This window comes from Parasteatoda tepidariorum, chromosome 10, assembly GCF_043381705.1.
Source record: "Parasteatoda tepidariorum isolate YZ-2023 chromosome 10, CAS_Ptep_4.0, whole genome shotgun sequence".
NCBI classification, from domain to species: domain Eukaryota; kingdom Metazoa; phylum Arthropoda; class Arachnida; order Araneae; family Theridiidae; genus Parasteatoda; species Parasteatoda tepidariorum.
In genome coordinates, this window is record NC_092213.1 from 2207483 (window position 1) to 2227717 (window position 20235).

Below are 20235 nucleotides of genomic sequence, written 5' to 3' on the forward strand. Positions count from 1 at the left end.
CTGCTTTCAAATTGCTGTGCTTTAGCTAACTTTGAAATTTTAAAAAGAATTGATGGACTCGTATCGCAGTTACTAAATACTAAAAATACAAAAATTGGAAAATAACAGCTAAAACGATATGTGTACTGTTTGATAAAAATGTTATTGTATTTTTCACATTACTCTCAAAAAAATTAACAAAACAAGACCTAACTACACTAAACTACGTAAATTGGACTTGTTATAAAGCTTAAAATTTTTATTTTTATAAAAGTTTAATAGAGATGGCAACATTTTAAAACGTGTCGGATTTAATGTTTACATTGTTTTCTAAAAAAAATATTAGAAATGTTTAATATTTTATTGATAGATACGAGTAAACAGCTAAAAATATTTTATTTAAACAATGAAATAAACTATTTTCGAGGTAAGAGTAACATTTTTTATATTTAAATATTATTTAAATGGCGAAATGATGTACTGTCTTTTTTTTCTATTTAAAAGTTTCTATTTAAATTGCATTCATTTATTATATGTTTGTGCTGTACGACTTATTATAACGTACTTTATAAATTTATTATTAGGCAAAATAATTATGTATTTTACAAGAAATATAACATTTAAGAAACATTTGTATTGCTATCATACTGAAACCGATATCATACCTAAAATATACCCAGACAGTATTAGTCCGGCATGACAGTATCATGTCAGTACATCATTTATCAAACTTATGAAAACCAATACCAGTCGACGCATATATAGTATATGTAATCGATATCATATCAGATTTACTTATATATCACGCCGTAACCAATCTGTCCAGTTATGTTTTTTATTATTTTTTTTCATGTTGGAATTTTTTTTCCCGTAGGGTATTGTACCAGAATTTGAGAAAGGATAACGAATCACTTTTAAATCTCAAATGTTTTATTGGTACCGAATTTGGAAAGATAGGAAACCTTAAAAAAAAGTTACTTCGTCAAAACATTCCGAAAAAATAAAAACAAAAAAGGTATTGCTCAATTATTATCACTAGATACAGTTATTTTCGATGTTCAAATATCAACAATGTACCGTTTGCAAAATTAATAAACAAAAATTTCACCGGATAACTTTTGATCTAATGGTCGTATTTTCTAAAGCAACCTTAAAGCAAACCTTAAAGGTGACTAAAAGCAGCCTTAAAGGTGATAATAAATTAGTGCAGACAGTGTTTTAAGCTATGAAATAAGACACAAAAGCATTAGTCTCTTTACTCTTTTTCTCGATGGGATCAGATTCGTGATTCCATTTAAAAATCGTAGCCGCAATCAGGAAAACATAGCCGTACTAAATTAAGCAAGAGAAGTTTGAAAACCTGGAACTCTAATTTTACTATTTCACAGAAGTCAAATTTTTTATTTATGAGAAACTGATTAGAAAATTCCATTTAAATTTTTAATTTTGTTATTTAAAACTAAGGTGATTAAAAAAATTTTAAAATTTGTATAATTTAAAATTAAAATTAATATTTTTTACCTCACTATTAAAACAAATGATACAAAAATTTTTATAAAAATTGTTTTTGCATGGACATATAATTACATAAGTACATTTTATTAGTGTGCAAAAATTTTTGATTCGCCTAATTAGTTCTCAATATATTGTGAAGTACGCAAAACTTCTTCTTCCAACAACTTCTACTTTTTCCTTCCATTTTCTTCAAACCAAGCCATTGATACAATATTTACCTGATTGCTGCTATTCTCTCCATACCCTATTTTGGGGGTCAACTTTCCAAATGCGTCGAAAAAATGTATGTTCCTTCACAGAAACTGTGTTTTCAATCGTGTTCACAAAATATCGTCTAAACAAATATTTTAGCATATTTAAGGTTAGGTCCTACTAAAATTTAGCTTGGAAATCCAATCATTAATTCAAACTTTATTCCGAGTGAGCGCATTTTTTCCCCCTAGTGTTCATCAAAAATAAAAGGTATCTTATAATAAAGGTATAGTTCGTTCACCAGGAGTTGGAACTTGGCTCCACCTCTTCGGACACAGAGTTCATTTCAGCGCGTAAGAGGAGGAACATCGCCGGGCTTGAAATTGAAACAACCCTTAAAGCGCGCCAAACACAAACAAGTGAATTCCTTTTCAGTCACTTACTTCACTTTATCATCTGCTATTATACCGTTCGTTAGCTAATTAAATATATTTTAAGTTTAAAAGCTACTGTTTTTCCAGCAAAATGTCTCAAAAAGGACAAACTATTCACTCAAAGGTGAGATATATTTAATGTTAAAAAAATGAACACAAAGATTGCGAAATAAATATTTTTGTCATACGATCGCCAAATAGCAATCTTGTTCAGTATTGTTCACTCTGTCTCCCCATAATAGCGAATCAGGGCCGCCTCGAAAGAAGGAGACTCCTCCTTCTTTCGGGGCGGCCCTGGTCGGATACCAAGTGATGAAAGCTGAGCCAAGTGCCAACTCCTGGTGAACGAACTATATCTCGTTTCCCTCGGTCGTAATGGGATTCGTGCAAGTGACGTAGTGTGGGTATATCGATCCTGATTGGTTATTGAAACGTGGCATTTGTTTTCGTTAACAACTGTTCTTTCCATTCTATTACGGGTAAGCCAATCTCGTCAAGTATCAATTCTCGTAAGTGATACATTCTATAACACTTGACAAAGATTCTTTCATAAAGATTTCAATTCTTTCACTATATATATCTTACTTAACACAAAGGCAGGCATGAAATCATGCAGAACATAAACAATTAATTATGCATCGAAGTTGGCAGGTAATAATAAATCTGAAAAAAAAAAAATTATTTCAACAAATTTGATGTGCGATACCACGCTTTATTTTATAACTTCATGTTGATTTACATTCTAGTTTATGTGGAGAAACTTAGATCAACTTTAACACGCCATTTTGCTTATTAAAGATCAGCTGGCGCATACGTCACATGTATGGGTATCATCTGTGATCTTCTTCTCTGCAAGAACTCAATTGTTACCATAAGTTCCTAAACACCGCAATCAAACAAGCAAGTCCACGTTTCAAGCATTTAAGCCGTGCATATTAGTGCTTAGTGCTAATACCTTGCACTATTACTTTGTGCATATTAGTGTTAATACATTGTGCATATTAGTGCTTAGAGAAAAATCTAAGCACTAATATGCACAAAGTATCTTATTTGTAGCTGGTATAATGACTTTTTTCTACAGTGGATAAAAAACATGGAAAAACTAAGCTCGAATATGTAGGTTTCTTCCTCCCCTAGTAAAAGAAACTAGTTCTCCAAAAGACTTATCAAACACAAGTTTTTAAACAGTTTATAACAGCAATCAGTTATAATTGCACTTTAATATTAATTTTCAAGTTATTTACTACATAATTTTTAAATATTGAATAGGAAAGAAAAATTAGTTGAATATGCAATTACAAATAGCATATGCTAAGTTTTATAATCGAATGCTGTTTAGTGGGGAGACTGAAACTTATTTTAAATAGTATAATTCATTAATTTCAATGTTCTACAGATGTGTATAAATAATCGAAATATATATATATATNTATTTCTGAAAAAACAGCGAGTGAATATAAAATTTGTTAACTGTTTGGTAATATATCAAATTTAATTAGTAAATTTAAGCTGCTCTTATAGTATTTATTGCCAATAATATTGTCTTGGATTATTATATCCAGATTCTTTTATTTTGTCCAGTTTCTTCCGGTTTTTTCAATTTCTTCCAGTGTCCTGGTAGAAATGAGTTTCTTTCGGATAAAATACCAACAATAATTTATACTACATCGATGACACACTACAACTTTATTCACTCCCCTATCTCTAACCGCTTTCGAGATGAGAGTGCCAACTCTGAAGTTTTCCACCTAGAGGAATTTTATTCTTATTTTATAACCGTCGTTGAACAGCCGACCCAATTTTTTGGGTTGACGACCACTGATGTTCAACTCCATAGCGTTGTAATTTTTAAGCCAGTCCAGAAAACAAGGGATCTCCTGGACTAAGTACTGGGAGAAATTTACCTTCGTGGAGGTCTTCTCGATGGAACTGACATGCATTTGCGTTACATGGTGAGGAAAACCACGAAAACCTCTCATGGTTAGCCTGACGGCAAGGGGACTCTAACTACTGATCCGTCTACCACTGAGGATATTTTACGTGAGCTCTGTGGTCGATGCAAGCCAGATGCAGAATTCGAAACTACCAGCCATCGCTGGGATTCGAACACGGTTCACCTCATTGGAGAGCGAACTCTCTATCCCCACCCACATTAATTCCATGTAAAGAGATCCTTGAAGAAAATTAAATTAGAAGTGAAGTTATTATTAAGTAACCGTCACCAAATACTTCACAAAAGAACTGCTCCAAGTCGATTAATTAATTTTTTTTTGTATTTAATATTAAATGGAACAATAACTTCCTTGTTTCTTCATTTTTATAGCATTTATTGACAATGAGACAACATTTATTTTTAATTATTATTAAATATATTATTTGTATTCTTTTTTTCAGTTTAAAGCCATAAAAAATTGTGAATTCAGAATAATCGTCTCAAAAAACAGAGCCAATCAGATTTTGGAAGAAGCAAGAATTTCCAAAAAATGAATTAAGAGCAATGGCGTCTGAAGCGGAAGATTCGAGAGATAAGAAATACCAAGATAATAAAGATTCGAATTCAAAAAAAGTTGTTGAACACGAGACGGAGGAAGATACCATTCTTCTTAAATCAGTGGAAGAAACATTGGAAAGACTCAAAAGTGCTTCTTCATCATTAATGGAGGAAGATGACACAGATCTTGACGATGATGAGACAGAAAAAAAATTGAAAACTTTGCCCCCTAAAGTAAAAAGTTCTGTACCAAGACGGAAAACAAGCGAAGTTGTTCCTAAAATGATTTCAGATGACATAGCAACGGCTTATCAAGCATTTAAAACGAACCAGGAAAAAGGAGGAAATGATCAAAGACAGGAGAGGGAAAAACCGGAAAATATTCCTACTCGTTACGACCTAGGGCAGGCCTCTTTAATGGGAGCCGTGCTTGGCATTGGCGAAAGAGACAAGAGTAAGGACGATGTGGAAAATCGTGAATTACCGTCAATGAACTCTAAGATTGGCACTCTTGCCGGACTTGGCGCAGTAGCGGATGAGGACCTCGACTTAAACGAAAGTGACGACGCCTCGTGGGATAAATCCGAAACTCTAGGAACTGAAGGGTTTGTGGAAGAAAACGTAATAAATCCTCAAACTAACGACTGCACAAACCAGCTTAAAGATAGTAAATACCAAGAAGAAAATAAGCCATCTGCATCACGAGATCAACAAGTCGCTGAGGACTCCGCAAAAGTTGTCAAAACTAACGTAAACGAGTCGGGTGGTCTAATGCGGATAATTCGTAGAATGAAGGAAAAATTATTACATGAAGACTAAAAGGGAACGTTCTCACTGCATGCGATTCACGCACCTCCGATTAAAATCGAGAGAAAAGGAGGACCTGATTGACGAATTTTTCAAGGAAAAATATATTTCACCAATGAGATTCTCAGTTTTACCTCAATTGTGACCAGAGGTGCGTGAATCACATGCTGAGATAACGGTTCTTAATTCCTTGAGTGATGTATCAAGCAAAACGTTTCGCCACTCTTGAAGGATTTTCCTAATGGTTTCTACAAATGCAAAGCTCCACGAGTATTGGTTCGATAGGGCCACCTTTATATTGTACAAACATTGTGTGCGTTGCGGTAAAGTAAATTTACAGATTCTTAATCTGATTTGGATTATTTCACTGTAGATATAATTAAATTTGTCTGCTTATTACTATAAGCATTACTCACTGCTTAGCATTATTATCAGCATTGCTTGTTTAGAAACACAACTCTTATTGTTAGAATTCATTTAAAGACTGGTTATTTTTCCCTGGTGTCCATAATTAAAGGAATTTTCAGATTTCGCTGATTATCTTTAGAACTACTTAACCAATTTACTTTAAATTAGATTTAAGGATAGTATGATATAACACAAAAAAGTAACAATTCTGCAGTTTTTATACACACGCATGATTGTGCGTGATAATCATCGGATCGAAAGGTTTAAGAAACCACACAAAAATTAGCTTAATGTGTACGGACTCTTCCTAGTCTATTTTTTTATTATATTTTCTTGCTTAAACACATGTAATGAGAATTGTATGAGAAAGTTTACTTGCCTCAACCAACGACTAGTCATCTTTTTATTTTGTGACGTAGTGAAGATAACTGATAACCGAGTCTACGGCAAAAACGTAAATACTTGCCTCAACTTTGTTCAAAATCTGATTAAATACTAGTTTTGAAAAGTGCCTATTCCTCATCAAAAAAAAAAGCTTGTTACAAAGCAGAACTGGTTAAATCTTTCTCCTAGCTTCGAATAGCAACAAAAATTGAGGCAAATACATACTCAGAAAACGAATCTGTTAAAATGCTCTACCCTATTCTAGTCGTCTACTGATCTCGTTCCGTAACGCTTGTGTCAATTGAACTCGTTCAACAACGCGGTTTTTAGGTCCTGGATAGTTGCCAGAGGGTTATATTCCCATTGCACCCGATAGTCCTAGATGCGGGTAGAAATGTTTAGGACATGTAAGACGAGCATTTTACTCATGAGCGAATTGCATTTACTTGCGATCGCATCGCAGTGAGAATGCTGCTTTGCGAGTTGCATCGCCTTCTCCAGACGTGTGTTTCCTGACATGTTCGATTCTAGAAATCTGGTAATCAATCCTGGGGTTAACAACTTTTCAGGCTTTGCTTGCACCCCTTTAGACCCCTGAAGTGAGGTCACCCCTTCCCCACTGCCTCAATATGTGGTCAATACAACTACTACTATCGAGATTTGAAACTGAAGATGGCTATTAAATTACAATACGGAATGGATAATTTTATACTCAAAATTTAATACTATTACGTATTTTATATGAAACATGTATTATTATTATTAGAATTTCTAAAATTAGAGAATTATGGACAAATAAAATTGAAATTAGTGAATTAAATAAAAGTAAAATATATTTGAGATAATTAAGGTATTAAGGATATCGATAATTCACCTCCACTCCAGTCACTTTCACAGCAATAATAAGATTTCTGACAAGTCTTTTAATATTGGTTTGCAACTTTGACAAAGCACACTTAAAGTCACTTTCATTGTCTATACTCTAGCTTTGATTGGTATTTCGATTTAAGGTATGCTGAAAATCCAGATTCACAAAAATGTGTGGAGGAAAACTGCACTCCAAGCTTTCATAGCAATTTGTAGGTAGACAGGAAAATATCGCAAAAAAAAATATATTCCATTTTCTTCGAATTCGACCTTTGCTTGTAAACCACTATTGAAGTTGATTGCCTGTACTTGAATATGGAATACGGAAGTATATCCACGTTGATGGTGAAAGGGTCCTTGTCAATTTGAACTCCCAGTTTACGGAAATTGAAATAGTCTGCAATTTCGCTTCTTAATGCTAACAAATGGTTGGATCCTTCAATAGGATACTTGCAAGCGACGTAGTGTGGGTATCTCGATCCTGATTGGTTGTTGAAACGTGGCATTTGTTTTCATTAGCAACTGTTCTTTCTATTCTATTTCGAGTCAGCCAAGCCCGTCAAGTATCAATTCACTTAAGTGATACATTCTAAATTCTTTCACAAAGATTATTTCTCAAAGGTTTCAATTCTTTCACTATGCATTTACACGGAGACTTAACACAAAGACAGGGACGAAGCCATGTGGTTTTTAAAGTCGGGTCTATTTCCCATTGGCCTCAGAAATGCCAGAATCGCTATTCTCTTGTCGTTACCCAGTGGGCACCTGTGGCTAAGCCACGGCGGTCGAGTTGCGTCCCCCACGTCATACAACCACAAACCCGTTTATAGGGTGGGTTACAATCACACGGAAGGAAGATCATAGAACTCACACAGAGAGAAATTTACATCCATGCCTACGGTGCGATTCGAAGCCACAACCACTGGCCACGCAGTCCAGTACAGTGACTACTAGACCAGTGATTGGAGACCATGTGCTGCATAAACAAACTAATAATGCATCAAAGTTGCCAGCTACACAAAACAAAAATATATCACTGTTGAAATAAATTACATAAACAAATAATAAATACTAGTGGACTGCGCCCCCTGCTNTTTCGAGTCAGCCAAGCCCGTCAAGTATCAATTCACTTAAGTGATACATTCTAAATTCTTTCACAAAGATTATTTCTCAAAGGTTTCAATTCTTTCACTATGCATTTACACAGAGACTTAACACAAAGACAGGGACGAAGCCATGTGGATTTTAAAGCCGGGCACTTGGGTCTATTTCCCATTGACCTCAGAAATGCCAGAATCGCTATTCTCTTGTCGTTACCCAGTGGTCACCTGTGGTTAAGCCACGGCGGTCGAGTTGCGTCGCCCACGTCATACAACCACCAACCCGTTTATAGGGCGGGTTACAATCACACAGAAGGAAGAGCATAGAACACACAGAGAGAGAAAGTTACATCCATGCCTACGGTGCAATTCGAAGCCACAACCACTGGCCACGCAGTCCAGTTCAGTGACTACTAGACCAGTGATCGGAGACCATGTGCTGCATAAACAAACTAATAATGCATCAAAGTTGCCAGGTACACAAAACAAAAATATATCACTGTTGCAATAAATTACATAAACAAATAATAAATATAAGTTAAATAAAAGAAGTAGACGAGAAAGTATTATATTTCAACTAATTCGATGTACGATACAGTTCTGTATTTAATTAACTTATTGTTAATTAATTGGCACTGAATGCTGAAGTTGCCAAGATGACAATATTAATTTCCTATTCTTAAGTTTGATGGGATTGGATTTAGTCCAACAAAATGCACAAGAAACAATGCCCCACTTGTCTAGATAGAAAAACCAAACATGTAGTTAGATATAAATCAAAAACTGTAGTTTCTACTCATAAACCCTTATAACTCTAATAACTTCTATTGATGTGAAATTGATCTTATTCAGTTAATTGTAAAACATTTCATAACATGCAATACATTGCTGGCCTATATAGACTCATGAATTGGTATAAATTCTGTACTGTTACCCTTAAAACTTTGATTATGCTGTGATCGATAAATTAACTTTGGTAACAGTTACCCAGGTTCAACAAAGAAAATCAACCAAGGAATTACTTGAAACATTTAACATTTATAACCAAACTTATTAAAACTCAAATCTTCAAACAAAAACTCACTCAATTCATTTCCAAATGCTATCACGTAAATAACACATATTTCCAAATTATACACTACTTCAAGTTTAAAATGTATCAACACAAAATTATCTTTTCAATAAAATGCAATTAAAAATCTAAGGCTCAACATTCTATTACTCCAAATCCAGAAAAAACAATTAAAAATAAAATGCACACTTATCTTAAACTCTTCTAAAATGAATTAAAAATATAGATCATAATATTCTATGAATCCTGTACACACGATTAAAAATAAATGGCTTATCTTAAAATATAGTAGAAGAAATTAAAAGTCAGGGTAAATTATTCTTCTAAAACTGCACTAAAATCGAACTTAGAGTTTATAAATACAAAATCAAATTACGGACCAAATTCCTGGAACTCCCACCGGAATTGCCGCCAGACTCGTGGATCAGGTCAACCTTTCAGTTTCTGATAGACAGCACTCCAACCCTTCAAACTTCTTTAGAATTCCTTCTAGTAAGGCAGTTTGCACAAGTGGGACAACAGACTTTCAGCATTGGTACTCTCTGGATAGGCCAACAGACTCGAACATAGCTGCACTCAGCTCATCACTTTCAGTCATCAACTTAGAGGCTTCGGCTAAACTTTTCTCAAGACTTCTGCTCATCCACCCAGGGGCTCCGTCTTAGACCATCTTACTCAGCGACTCTGGCTTTAATTCATCATTCTCTCAGTGGTACCGTCTTAGTCCATCCTTCCAGCTGCCTTAATCCATTCTCCCTCAGTAACTGTAACTATTAAGATATTTCAGAGATCCTAACCTAAAAAGGTTATCTACTCTTTCATCGAGATAATGGTGAATGGAAAGGAGGGAGGTTATAGCAGAACTAGGTCTCTGTGGAGATCCCCTTGAGAAGGGATTGGAGGAGGCTGAGCATTTCTTGGTTTTTCAGGAGCTCCTGGAGTTCTTTGATGATGGAGACTAGGCGAAAGGAAGAGGATGCTGGGGTGTTCTTCCCTTGGCTCTTTCTTCTGGGGCGGGCCTCGCACCCAGAGAAGTTGGATGGATGGTCTTTTTTGCAGTTGCAACAAGTTGCAGGAGTGTCTCTACTTTTCCTGCACTGATAGGAGTAGTGCCCATCGGCACACTTCATGCATCTTGGTTTTCCAGTGCAAGAGCTTTGGGTATGACCATAGGCCTGGCAGCGGAAACACTGGATCGGCCGACGGCAGCCGTAAAACCGCTCTATGCTGACCGGTATGTTCTTGATCTGCTCGGTGTGGAATAGCTTCATCTGATTGTTCTCCCTCAGTCACTCTTCACAACCTTTTTATTCTCTTCTCAGCTGGGCGAAAGAATCTTAGATTAACCTGTTTTCCTCCCACGAGCCGCCACGCAACCAGTCGACGTCAGAACAAAAAAAAAGTTCCTATATAAAAACAGTCCTAAATTAAATAATACATTATAAAAGTGATAAGACAATACTAAATAAATATAAATAAACCCTAATCCACATAATTCAACCCAAAAATCCCAGTTTAAAAAGATAATTAAAATTTCTAATAAATATCACTATTGTCATTGAATTTCAAATTTATAATGGTGGTGCCACCTAGAGGCAAATCATGTTATACACCATAAGCACTTACAAGAATTCGAAAATAAGTAGAGCTAACCAGTGCAGCCATCTATTGATGAATTAAGCGAACTATTTCCGCTGAAAAAGTAACCCAACTTCAAAAATATTTTTAAAAAAATATAATAAATTTCTTTTTGTTACATATAAGTATAAAACGGCACTTACTAATTTTTTTTTTTTAATGTTCTGCACAGCTTTAATATTTTTAGTTTTATTGAATTTTTTTTTTTTTTTGGTTTTATTTAATCTTTAAAAAAAATTGCATAGGAAACTGTTCCTCATTGTCTACATAACTCAGACACGTTAAATGTGCCCAACTTGAAAACTGTGCTACGCAGAAAACCTAAATAACTTCTAAACTATAAGACCAATCGTCTAAAGTTATATCCATTCAATTTAGTGTAAAGCAATACTTTATAAACAACACCTCACTTCTCCAGACATCGATGTTTATGTTCCTCAATCGGAGGTTCGGGCCGGAATACCCTGGTTGGCAAGCAACTGGACTTCGAATCCACCCGGCCAAAAACTCCCCGTGTTGTAATGTGCTGACTGGTGAACGTTAAATTTGTTACAAAGTCCTCCATGTTCCCATAACAAATTATACTTCTGGGGGTACTGAAGTGGAGATTGATTCTCTGGGGTCAGGTCAAAATTACGATCTGTGGATGAATAAATAGATGTATGAATGGGTTCATCCTATAAAAGGGTGTGGCGTATGAGTGTGGTGGAAGTCGAATTCTTTGCCATAGATGGAGCAACTGGAAAACAAGAGCAATCACGCCCCTTGGTTTAATGACCTACGACGACGACAACAACAATCAGCGGTTTCATATGCGTGAATGAGGTTACTCACGGCACTTACCTTAATACAGCCATAAGTAAGAATTGTGACAATTAGAAAAGAATATTCACTAATAAAAACACTGGTAATCAAATTTAAAACAAGATTTCCTGCATTTCGAAAGAAAAGACGGAACACTTGTTTTTACATGGTTGGTTTTTTAATAACGTTGCACTAAAAAAATCTGATTTTCTTTAAATTTTTGAAGATATTTTCCCTTTATTTATTAAAGCGATACTTATTTTCGTTTTTATTAGAGATATCACTTTTTTTTCTTTTTTTTTAAAGCAAAACAACCGTGTTATACAAATTAATATTTTGAAATTTAGTTTGACATAAAAATTAAATATTCCATTTATTTAAAATTTTCGGTAAATTTGAATTAATTTTTCTTTTTTAATTTGTAGTTTAGTATAATTTGATTTTAAACTTCTTCTACTAAAGCTTTAAAACTTTCTTTATTACGAGAATATTAAAAATGTATTTTAACACACTGAACGTACTATTTTGTTACATAATTTATTTTTACAATTTAACAAAGTTTTGTTTTTCATTATTTATAATTTTAATATTTTGATACAACATTACTTTAAAAAATATATAATATAGATTTGCAGAAAATATATTTATCGGATGGAATTTATTGTTTAGATTAAATAAAAAAAATGCGTTCATGCGTTATTTCAAGTAGCTTTTGCACAAAGTGTAGAAAAGGCAAATAGAGAGTGATCCAAAAAACTTTGGACAATTATTGTTAAATACAGTTTTATTAAGCAAGAGAAAATAATTCCAGATGATTATACATCGATGTATTTTAAAAATTAATTACGCTTTGAAATTAAATAATTTTTTAAAATTTAAATCTAGAAAAGTTCCTCCGTCGTTTGCCCAAACAGTGTCCGGTATAAAATTCATTGAACACATTCTATAAACCAATATCTGAAGTTGTTGTTGTTTTTTCTAACGCCTCTTACCAATACTGGCAAATCTGCTCGGTAAAACCAGACAAATATAAGGCAGAGGAAGCGTTTTTTGTTTTTTAGTGGCGTTACCTATTTCCAATAATACGACTTCAGCCACACACATACATCACAGCCCATTTGTAGGGTGGATTAATTACTTCGTCCACAGACCGTAATTTTGACCTGAATCAGAGAACTATTGATATCCAATTCAGTATCTCAGAGGAATAATTTGTTATAAGAAAATGACTGACTTTGTGACCAGACAGATTTAACGTGTACCAGTCACTATTTACTAAACGGGGATATCTAAGTTAAATGTTTAAATCGTGATTTGAATTTGCACTATAGTTTATGAAGTTTTACAATGTTTCAATACGAAATTGTCAAATTTATTGCTGCAAATTCTACAGAGCAACACTACATAATTCCCTTAAATTTTATTATTTATTTTTAGTTTAGATTAGTTAANTCGTTTAGTTCCACCGTGCGTATGTATCATTTATAATAAACAAAAAGTTTAATGATTGAAGAATTTATTTTTTAATGATGATACTGAATGAATTATTAATTGCCATTAGTTGAAGAAGAATTTGACTGCTTATTTACCAACTGTTCATTTGAATAAATGATTTGAAGTTATTCCATATTTTTGATGTACCCTCTTCCAAAGTTGATTTATTTAATTTCAAATGAGATATTAAATATCTTTAATGTTCCGTTCATACCCCTTTCCTGACAGTTCAATCCTGGTGACTTATAACGTCGTTGCCGAGTGGAAGGATTAAAACAGGTCTTAGGTCGGGAAGGAGGGTACAAACTTTATTTATTAATTATTAGACAGAGCAGTCTTGAGAAAGTGTAAAAGTGCACATGAAAAATTGCACTCCTTGGTTATATGTTAAGGAAAATCTTGCAAAGTGAAATCCGCAAAATGTCTTAATTTAGGGAAAGAGGGAACTCTTAGTAGTTGCAAATATTATGGTTTATGAAAATAGATCGAGCACTTCCCACACAGAGCAAAGGGAAAAATGTCCTGCTTTTAATTAGATGCATACTTGCGCCAAAAAAAAATTTAAGAACAGGATGAGGCTTTTAAAAGTGTGAGAAAGTATTTCGATTGGAATAATTAATTAGGATAGCATAAAAAGATTAATTGAAGCTTTTTATGTTACATCCCCCCTCGCCAAAAATGCTTAATTACAATCCAAACATTTTAAAAATTATCCATTTGCAAAATCTTCCCTCTGATAGAAGCACAATTAAAATAACCAAATTTGTAATATTAACAATATATAAAAGTAATATGATTTATAAAAATATACTCATATACTTTGTACTCATGCTAAAAATTTAACACAATTAAAAATCTGTAGGAGCATTATCAGCAATTTTAAAATTTTCATTTTCAACAGTTTTATTTATTTATTTTTTTTTGACTTAACAGTTTTTTCAGCTCAAAGTCTTTTGTTTGGAGATCACAATGAAGTTTTTTCACTAAAAGAATTATTCTTCATAATAACACAATTTAAGTTAACTCTTCAATCATGATGACAAATATTTATAAACATTTATTAGAAATGCGTAATTTAAAATGAAAAACACTAAATACAAAAACAGTTTTACAGAAAAAATTTCAATCTGAAATTAGATTTGAGTATTGTTTACCTTGTTTGAAAACAAAATAGAATAAAAATGACACAGCGGTTGTTATTGTGAAGTCCAAGATTTCAGTATTGTCTTTATTTCACTTTATTTATTATTAACCTTTCATATTTATCACTTTAATAGCAAAATATCCGGAAAAAAAACTTTTTATTTTATTTTTTGTCCAAAATTTTCCTTCTGTAACATTTTTTCTTTTCTCTCTTATTTTTCTTTCTGCTTTCTTTTATTTTTCTTTTCTTTCTACTTTCTTTATATTTATTTATTTGTACTTTTATTTTCTTTCTCGGTATTTTTATTGCAATTATTAACCAGGATTTCAGGAAAAATGTGCAATGACAAATTGCTTTTATAATTAGAAAAGGTGATCAGTCTTCTCAGATTTTACATTACAACCCGTTTAACACAGTTTATCACTAATTGAAATCCAAAACAAGCTTTCAAATTTAATATGGTATTAGGGTCAATTAGTTTTTAATTTTTGACTGATCTAGCTATTTTCCTTTTTTTTAATCTAAAGTGCAAGTTTGGTTAATTTGCAAATTACCTTTTATTTCTTTTTTTCATTTATATCTTTCTTTCTTTCTTTTTGGACATAATTTTTTTTCTCCAAAAATTTTAGTTCGGATATTCTTTTAAAGTAATTTTTGTGCAGAGATCTTAATTGGTTATTTAATTTGACACAATCGGGTGTTAAAGAATTCTAATATTTTCATTTCTATTTTAAACGTTTTAAGTGTATTTGGTTACTAATACTTTTCAATTTGTGTTTGGTCATTTTCCTATCTTTATGTTGTTTGTCTATGGAAATGTCGGAGCTAGAACTGAGCTATGAACTAATTACCAACGTTGGACTAAAGCATTAATGTTTGGTTTCACATTTCAATTCAAATTCTAACAAGTATTTTATTCTTTTTCCCAAACTATTTGTATTAGTTTTAACATTTCTAAATTTAATTTTTGCCATACCGTAATTGCATTCATATATTAAATTTTAATTTCAATAATTATTGCAGTTGCATTACGAAGAGAAAAATATTTAAATGGCATTTTCATCTTAACCCTACACACTATAGCAAAACAAAAATATAAGTTCTACTAACCAATAAATCATAGAAACTGTAACACATAAAACAATAAATATGAAATTAATTTCTCGAAACATTTTTTATGCCAATCAATTCACTGAAAATAAAAATTTCAAGAAAAAAAATTTCAACAGTAAATACAATCAATGCATAAAACATAATTATTTCAATTGAAGCATCAAGTATGAGAAAAAAAAATTTAAAATCATAATCTATGATTTTTGTTTTTTACATGAGTGCTTTTTTTTATTTTATTAATCAATAAAAATTCAAGAAATTGTTTTACGAGAATTGTAAAACAAATTAACACAAAAGGATACATGAAAAAGTTCTAATTAGTCCAAGAAGATATTTCGAAAACCGCAACATCAGAGATGAAACTTGATAGGAAAAAAAATTTGTTTCTTCGATTCCAAAACGCATTTTGAAAATCACAACATCAGATGAAAGTTGTTTTTGTTTCTTTGTTAAGAGGAATCATAAATTAACACCAATAGTGACGAAGAAATTAAAGCGGATTCTTTGAGTCCTGAGTAGGAGGGAGGGAATGTCGACCACCATTCATAAACCATTCCTGGGTGTGAGAAGAAGTATTCATCGACAATAGAATGCAGAGCAGCACTGGCAAAGGCATAACAAAACTCTCTGTAAGTCACTTGTAAAGGAAAGGGATGGGATTTCAATAAAAACTTTTAATTATCAGGAGTTCGATGCAGTTTTTCTTTTTAGTCCAAGGAAAGAAATTGAAGCTCAGCTTTCTAGCAGTCTCAGGAACGTAGACAAAATATGCAGCATAGACATGGAAAACCGATGATCGTTTAGTTCCACCGTGCGTATGTATCATTTATAATAAACAAAAAGTTTAATGATTGAAGAATTTATTTTTTAATGATGATACTGAATGAATTATTAATTGCCATTAGTTGAAGAAGAATTTGACTGCTTATTTACCAACTGTTCATTTGAATAAATGATTTGAAGTTATTCCATATTTTTGATGTACCCTCTTCCGAAGTTGATTTATTTAATTTCAAATGAGATATTAAATATCTTTAATGTTCCGTTCATACCCCCTTCCTGACAGTTCAATCCTGGTGACTTATAACGTCGTTGCCGAGTGGATAAGGATTAAAACAGGTCTTAGGTCGGGAAGGAGTGTACAAAATTTATTTATTAATTATTAGACAGAGCAGTCTTGAGAAGGTGTAAAAGTGCACATGAAAAGTTGCGCTCCTTGGTTATATGTTAGGGAAAATCTTGCAAAGTAAAATCCGTATGCTTCCGTTTATCCATTTAAGAGGGAAATCTTAGTAGTTGCNATCGAGTGTTTCCCACACAGAGCAAAGGGAAAAATGTCCTGCTTTTAATTAAATGCATACTTGAGCCAAAAATAGATTTAAGAACAGGATGTGGCTTTTAAAAGTGTGAGAAAATATTTCGATTAGAATAATTAATTAGGATAACATAAAAAGATCAATTGAAGCTTTTTATGTATATATATATATATAAAACTTAAAATGCTATGTACGTGTAGAGTCAAGAACAAAAAAAGGCATAAAAAGTTCTGTTTTCTTTCTTACAAATAAGCACATTTTTTAAAAAAAGAATTTTTTTTAAAATTTATATACCATTTAATATGTAAAAAAAGTAATAATTAAGTAAAATTAATATGCTAGAAATATAAAATGTTCGCTGTACTCTTCAAAAAAGTTCCGGGCTCAACATTTCATTTTACATATGTTGATTTGCAGTATGTATTATCGTTTTCTAATAATGACTATTAGCACTTTCTTTTTTAATTCCTACTATTAATTCACTCTCCCTATATCTTATTCAAATTTTCAATCGTTAATAAAATTCTTTTTATTCATCCACTCAAGTTTAAATACATTTTTTTGAACTTGTAGTTGACGACACTTGATGTCAATGCAGTTTTTCTCAAATATTAATTCATTAATTACATTTAATAATTAATTTTAGTTTTATATGGGAGAAAATTTTTTTATTATTTAATAAAAAGTAACTAAAATAAAAATTTCCTTTGTTAACCTAAGTAGGAATTGACTCCAATTTTTTTTTTATATATTGCTTGTTATTTGTCTAGAAGAAACTAGGAGTGTTGACAGATTTTTGAATCGTTCAAATTAATTTTGAAATTTCAATCCGTTTTGAAGAATTTTACTACATAAAGATAAAGTTGAAATGCTTTAAATATACATTCAATATAAATTTATTTTTTCTCTCTCATTAAATTGAAGTTTGCCTGTGTTTCTGAAGCAATCAAATATTTTGTAATTGGTCTATCTAAAGGATAATTCTTACCGAATGTAGTTGCCTCGCTTTAAAATTATTACCGTCAGGAGAAAAGTACATTTGGAAAATCAAGTCCTCATAATTCTTCGAAATATTCTAACGGAATAAATTTTTATTACTATATCAGCTATGCATGTTGTTTTTCTTTACCACTTCGATATAACTGATCCTCCGACGATCTGTAGTAGATGACTGTAGAACATTAACGAAGTTTTGTTTGATGTTAGTAATGAAACAAAATCAAAAAATTTAATATAGTGCATCAATGACAGAGCAATTCGCGATTGCAGCGCTCGAATGCGCCATCTGGGGAGAAGGCCGGTTCCATGTCTTGATCCTCTCCCTTTCTATCTCCTCCTCTTTTCAGTTGTATGATAATGTACTACGATATCTTCCCTTTTCTTAATATTTTTCGCAATTAATTGTGAAAAGTATTTTTTTTTAATTTCCATGACATTTTAAAATGATGTTTAATGTAGTTTTCAGTTTCATATAGTTTCCTAACATAAAGGTTTTTAATCTATTTGAAACTCAAGTCAGAAACTAACGTACTTCCTTCTTCTATGATCTGCACGCTAATGGTGAAAGCATGCGAAGTATTGCCATAGGTAGAAAGTTCTGCTGTACGCCATCTGTAGCCCATTTCAATCGTCTTTTCCGTTCTGAACCCATCATTCAGAAACTATTTACAAAGCCTCAATTGTTATTATTTGACAGCTCTAGCTACTGTACAACTAAACTTTTTGTGAATTTGTGATTGTGTCTGCTTTGACTCTAAATTCTCGGTTTGATTCATGCTTAGATATCTAATTTCTGTGCATTTATTTAAGATTTTTAAAGATCGAAAATTTGTCAGCTACTTTTATAATTGCAGAGAACTTAACTATGTTCTCCTGCAATTTATTTAAGGCGATATATCTCTTAAGAACTGCTAAATATTGATAAGATTAACATGTTTATAATGTGTTAGCTGTTCTTCATATCTAAACAATAATCTACTGCAGTTTTTACATTTATGGAGCTCTATTTTTTTCTCTCGAGACACGTAGATGATTCGTTACTATGTAGGCATTAACATCTTCTAAGCTATTAGTGCTAAATAAATGTTTTTGAATACCTATTTTTAAAAATATTTTAAATCGCAGATAATAAAACTTTCACAGGAGAAAAAAACTTTCTCTGCTCTATGATATTTTACTCAGATTGCAAGTCTTGCTTGATATGCTTATAAATAACCTTTGTCATATGCATTACTTTGAAGAAAGGTTGTTACTAAAGATATATTTACATTACTTTTATTATTGCAAAAATGTTTTTGAATACTGACATATAAGCATATTTTTAGTCACAAATTAAAAAACCTTTAAAGGAGAATAATCTTTATATATATATTTCCATATCTTTAGGAGAATAATCTTTATAAATATATTTCCATATAATGATCTGTCCTGCCTACTACTATCTCCTTTCACCAAATAGCTTCTTACTAACTTGCCATTTTGAAAAACCAAAAGTGGTTTGCTTGGGTGTGACTACAAGTGATATCATCTGGATTGGTCCCTATCTGTAATATTCTTTTTCTTGTTTCTTGCGAGGAAGTTGCTTTGAGATTATTCAGTCACAGATCACGATACAAAAATCTTCCCATCTTTAACACTTTCAATTGCATTTAATGATTCCTATTTTATTACTAGTGTTGCTTGATGTGTATTTATAAAAACTTAATGCTGTTAATAATTATAATAGTATAAAGAAATGTTTCACACTATACTAGTACAAATACATTTTACTTAAGTGTAGTAATTAAATACCTATGTTTGAGAATATATTAATCGCAAGTAATAACATTGTCTACTGGAGAAAAAAAAATCTTTCTTTGTTCAATCATAATCCTTAAATAGATTGCATGTTTTGTTTGATCTAAAACAATCTTTACAAAACTTTTAAATTCTTAAATGGGAAACTCACAATTTAAATATAATATCTAAAGTCCTTTGTTACGAATTTATTATACGTTAAAATACATTTTACCATTCAAATTGATATAAATGTGCCATTATATTATGTAACAAATGCAGATTTCATGTTAATTTAAGTGAACTTTCAATTTAATTGAATTGTAATTCCGATTTTAGCATCAGCTGCAGGTACATAATAAAATACCTCATTGGAATTAACCGATCTGTTATTATTTTATTTATGAAATGCATGCTTGTTTTAAAAAAATTTGTCATCGTACAAGTGAAAAATTTTATACTTTTGCATTATTTGATTCTATTTTCAACATGTGGCGGAAGCGTTAGTAATAAAAATGTGCAAAAAGCGGTGAAAAAATAACAAACATCTAGTGCAAGTGCATAACAAAAAAGTCTGATAAATCCTAGGATTTGCGAGTAAAACCTAACTTTTACCAAAGAAGCTTGGCAAAATTTCAAAGTAGGCTTTTTTATGATTCTGTTTTTGCCTCTTAAAGCATTAGCAATTGTTATTATTTGACA

At 32.0% G+C, this 20235-nt stretch overlaps 2 protein-coding genes across 2 annotated transcripts in view; both read left to right on the plus strand.

The window, feature by feature from the left end:
- Window positions 1-276: 276 nt before the first annotated feature.
- Window positions 277-5857, plus strand: LOC139426671 (uncharacterized). The gene is made up of 2 exons (XM_071186309.1): window positions 277-406; window positions 4515-5857. Exon 2 carries the CDS (start codon window positions 4618-4620, stop codon window positions 5428-5430), a length of 813 nt encoding a protein of 270 aa, XP_071042410.1. The 5' UTR covers window positions 277-406; window positions 4515-4617; the 3' UTR covers window positions 5431-5857.
- Window positions 5858-18485: 12628 nt separating this feature from the next.
- LOC107451835 (Akt kinase) overlaps window positions 18486-20235 on the plus strand; it is a gene marked incomplete in the record, with an annotated part of 41756 nt that continues 40006 nt past the window's right edge. Inside the window, 1 exon segment of the mRNA XM_043049792.2 lies at window positions 18486-18801.